The 4,079-nt window shown below is 39.9% G+C and overlaps 1 protein-coding gene across 1 annotated transcript in view; it reads right to left on the bottom strand.

The window, feature by feature from the left end:
* Positions 1 to 4,074, bottom strand: part of LOC104537955 (protein NEL-like) — a gene marked incomplete at both ends in the record, with an annotated part of 40,547 nt that extends 36,473 nt beyond the window's left edge. The window contains one exon of the mRNA XM_010180985.1: positions 3,978 to 4,074. Within this exon, the coding sequence (XP_010179287.1) occupies positions 3,978 to 4,074 (97 nt within the window). The remainder of the gene's footprint in view (positions 1 to 3,977) is intronic.
* Between the last annotated feature and the right edge of the window lie 5 nt (positions 4,075 to 4,079).

Raw genomic sequence — 4,079 nt, forward strand, 5'->3', positions numbered from 1 at the left:
ATCACTTCCATTTCTGGTACCTCTCATGGCTTGATTTACAGTGTACCTTCCACCACACTCCACTCCTGCTGGAGATAGTTGAAAGGTGCCTTCATTGCTACTCATACACTCTCTGGACAAAGGCAGTCTGATGCGTAGTATTTACTCTCAACAGTAAGAAAGACCTAGAAGCACTATCAAAAATATTACATGTATAAAATATATATAATAATACAGAGTCTAAAGGGAGGAGGAAAGTGACAAAAAGTTACTGCCTAGAGGAGTGCCAGAGGAGACCAAGTTACTTTTGTGGCCCTTATTTAGATTCTCACACCTCAAAACACTATTTCCATTAAAAGTTGAAATACCTGGCTTCACTGGGACCTTGCATGCGCTTAACATTAACTCTACACTCAGGAAACTTAAAGTCAGATGTGTCTCACCCATCCAAAACCCTCAGCACCCTCCTCTGTTGTGGTCTTGTCCACTTTTTCAAGTTTCCATGCAGTTACATATGCAACAAGTGCTCTTGCAGCAACATGAAGTTCGCCTTTGTATAGGAAAAAGGCTACATCGACTGTTATCTCCACTGATCTCCTCAAATTGTATTAATGCGGTATATTTAAAGAAAGAATTACAACTGGTATTTCTGCAAAAGCCTTCTTCAAATATATTAATTACACTTCAATCCACCCACCTGACTCAGGCTTTACCTTTAGTGTCATCTCTGCTTTGCAAAGTGAAAACAAAGGTATTGAAAATTTCAGTGATTTATGTAAAGAGTACCCAACAGAGAGAAGTTTGTGGTATAGATATTCTGACTTCTGCTCTGCTGCTCTGACCAGAAGAGGAATAATTTTCCTTTCAACTTATTTTGACATAATATCTGCTGTTGGCTAGGAAGTGCTGGCAGAAGCTCACATATAGCAATACTAACATTTTGGAAGACTTCCCCCTGTTTTCTATTCATAATTGTATCTTCCCACAAGCTACACTGGAATATTTTACCATTACTTTGCAAATCGCATTTCTCCTGAAAGAGAAGTCCCTGCAGCAAACTACAGCCAGATTACAGTGGCATTTGGGTGCTACCATCCACTACAACCAAGTAGCAATTGGCACCTAAAAAGCTTTACAGCTAAAGACCACAGCATCTAATCCTATTGGTGGGAGGAGTTCTCTTTCCCAAATCTTACACTTTCTATAATATTTGTACAGTGACAGAGCAGATTGGTACACAAAAATAAAGTCCAAGTGACTGCAAATTTCAACTGGCTATAATTATTCCTAAATCAAGGCGTGTATAACGAGCAATCTAAATGCTTCCGATGGACTATAACAGACTAAAACTACCTTCAGAGAGTAACTGCTTATTGTGTTATATGGCCTAGAAATATAAGTACCTTTGAAAATCAATTACGCAAAGGAGAATTTGTCAGAACAGCCAATTAGATGCTAAAATCCTTGTACTGAAAATTGATGCTACATCTAATTAAGCAGTCAAAACTGACTTTTCACCTAGAAACAGGAGACTACTCTGCATTAGCTGCGTGTACAATTTTCCCATCATATATCTTTAATTGTCTGTTACCTGCTGGCAGTTTAACCTGCCACTTTTATAATTTCTTTTTAAAATAGAGAACTAAATTTAGGCTTTCAGTATGTTTTAAGCATAGGTAAAATAAGGCTTTACACCAGTTGAAAATGTGGTCTATCAAAAAAGGCAACATACTCAAAATGTCATAAATATGTATATGGCACAAGAAAAGATTCAATATCTGAAGAAACCAAAAGGCATCACAAGTTAAAGTTCCAGAGTTCACAGATCATTTAAAGTCATTCGTGTTCTTTTCACAAAAACACTTGGGTCTATGACTAAGGCTTTAGCTGAAATAAGGAAAAAACACATCGGCAAAAAAAACCCAAATTTAAAGTCAGCACACACCTATTTGAAATTCACACACCACAGATATATATATTAAGAGGCATATATTGCAGAAATGTTCCCATAGTGCGAGCTCTAAGAGCAGAACAAAAATGACTAAGTAGACTCAGTGGTCTGATCAAGGAAAGAAATCTCTCTATTTCTAAATGCAAGTTAGGAAATGAAAGTCTGTTTGCTCAGTAAGGACCCCATTTACTGTAAGAAAAATCAGCAGCTGTCTTACGCAGTAGCAGGAAAAGTATTTCCAGTCCTGCAGTGCGCTGAAGACTTCCCAAGGGACACTGAGTGACTTCAACCACTGTTCAAACCCAAGTGTTTTCGTCCTTGTTATTCTCACGATTCCACGCAACAAAATAAAAGGTTGGTGTGAAAATTTAAATTTTTTGCTACAACTAAACTGGTAACCCATTTACAAACTATGTACATTCATAATTACAAAGAAAGAGGAAACAACTTGAAAACAATTATTTTACTCAGTATTTTTTTTTGTCCTGACACTGGGAAAATACAATAAAAAGACATATTCTTAGAAACCTCTAACCCTGTTGTCACTGAAATCAAAGGGAGTTTTGACTTCCCCCACCCCATTATAGCACAATGCAGCCTCAACTCAGAAGCCCAACCATACTCTAAAAATTACGGCTGTTTTAGGACACGAACCCCACACCCACACAAACGTGTTGCCATTCGAAGCAGTCGTCCCCATCACCAAGGCTCTGCAGCCACCAGCCCACCACGGATGTCTAAAACCAGCGTGCGTCAGTGTTTCTGAACGCCTGTGCCCATGCGTCTCCACAGTAATGTCCACAGTGACACACGCTGGCTGTACCGGGGAAGAACACCGGTAGACAGAGCACCTTAAAAAAATTTAAAAATAAAATAAAACCTTTGGCAACTATTAGCTTCTAATAAATTATCTCATTAATGCAAAGATGAAAAATAAATTCCCTTTCCAGATCTCATCTCCCTTGACTTATAACTCTTCTGGACAAGAAACACAGCCTTGCGCCTGTTGCGCTAGAAATGCTTTCAGATCTGAGCTGAAACTCCTGGAATGACACAAGAGAGCAGCAATCAAGTCCCCCTATTTTAAAACTACAGACTGATGCAGAAATTAGCGCTTGGTTCACCAGATGTTGAGACATATTCCTTACTCTTGTTTAGTTGTGTTTCTAAGGAGCATTTCATCATCTTTCAGAGAATAGACTTGCTTTTAAAGGCCATTTTTACGCTATTTTTTAAATAAAATAGAGATTTCTTTCCTTGAAAGCATTCTTGACTCTAGCTTCATTTAAGGTATCAGTACATTATTAAAGTGTAATTCAAAAATACACTGAAAATGAGCAAATGAAGGCAATGTAAACTATGCCACTAAATTCAACTGGCCATTGAAAGTTATTTTACAGCCCTTTGTGAATTACAATATAAGGAAGTCAAATAATTGTTTAATAAACCTCCTAAATGCATTTTTGAAAGATGGAACAAGACTACTATTTTATTTCTATTCTCAATATGATCAACAACAAAAAAAACAATCACAAGCACTAAAAGAGACCAAAACTCAGTCTTAGTTTCTCACGAGGGGTATGATACAGAAGCTCACAAGGGGCACTTTCCCTTGGTAAAAATAAAGTTTTCTTGTTTTCAGCCATCTGCCTCACTTCTCCCAGGCACTTCATTTCAGCATTTTGCTCAATTCACGCAAAACTTTCAGTGAGCATTTCCTTAGCTGGGAACTGGGGTATGTTTAGCGTTTCCCAAGTAAAGCAGAAGAGTGGGTGGTGCTATTATTCATCACTGCACCCCACGACTCACAAAATAAGCCATCTGCCATCCCCGTTCCTGCTGTACTTTAATTAAGCGTCTACCAGTCAAAGAAAAAAAAATAGTGAGAGAGGAAAAAAAAGCGAGGGTGTGGGGGAGAAGAAGAGTGGAAGAACAGCGGGCAGGGAGGGAAGGGACTTGAGGAGCGGGCAAACCCTCGCCGTGGGTGGCAGGCGCGGCGCAGGGACCCGAAGTTGAGCGGGGCCGGGCGGACCGGGGGCGGCCGTACCTGGGAAGAGGAAGGCTTTGCTCCCGTTGTGTAGCCCCGGCACCTGGCGCACGCCCTCTGCGGAGCCTCCCAGCTGCAGGTCGGACAGCACATCGATCTGCA

Source organism: Mesitornis unicolor, unplaced genomic scaffold, assembly GCF_000695765.1.
Source record: "Mesitornis unicolor isolate BGI_N332 unplaced genomic scaffold, ASM69576v1 scaffold21123, whole genome shotgun sequence".
NCBI classification, from domain to species: Eukaryota; Metazoa; Chordata; class Aves; order Mesitornithiformes; family Mesitornithidae; genus Mesitornis; species Mesitornis unicolor.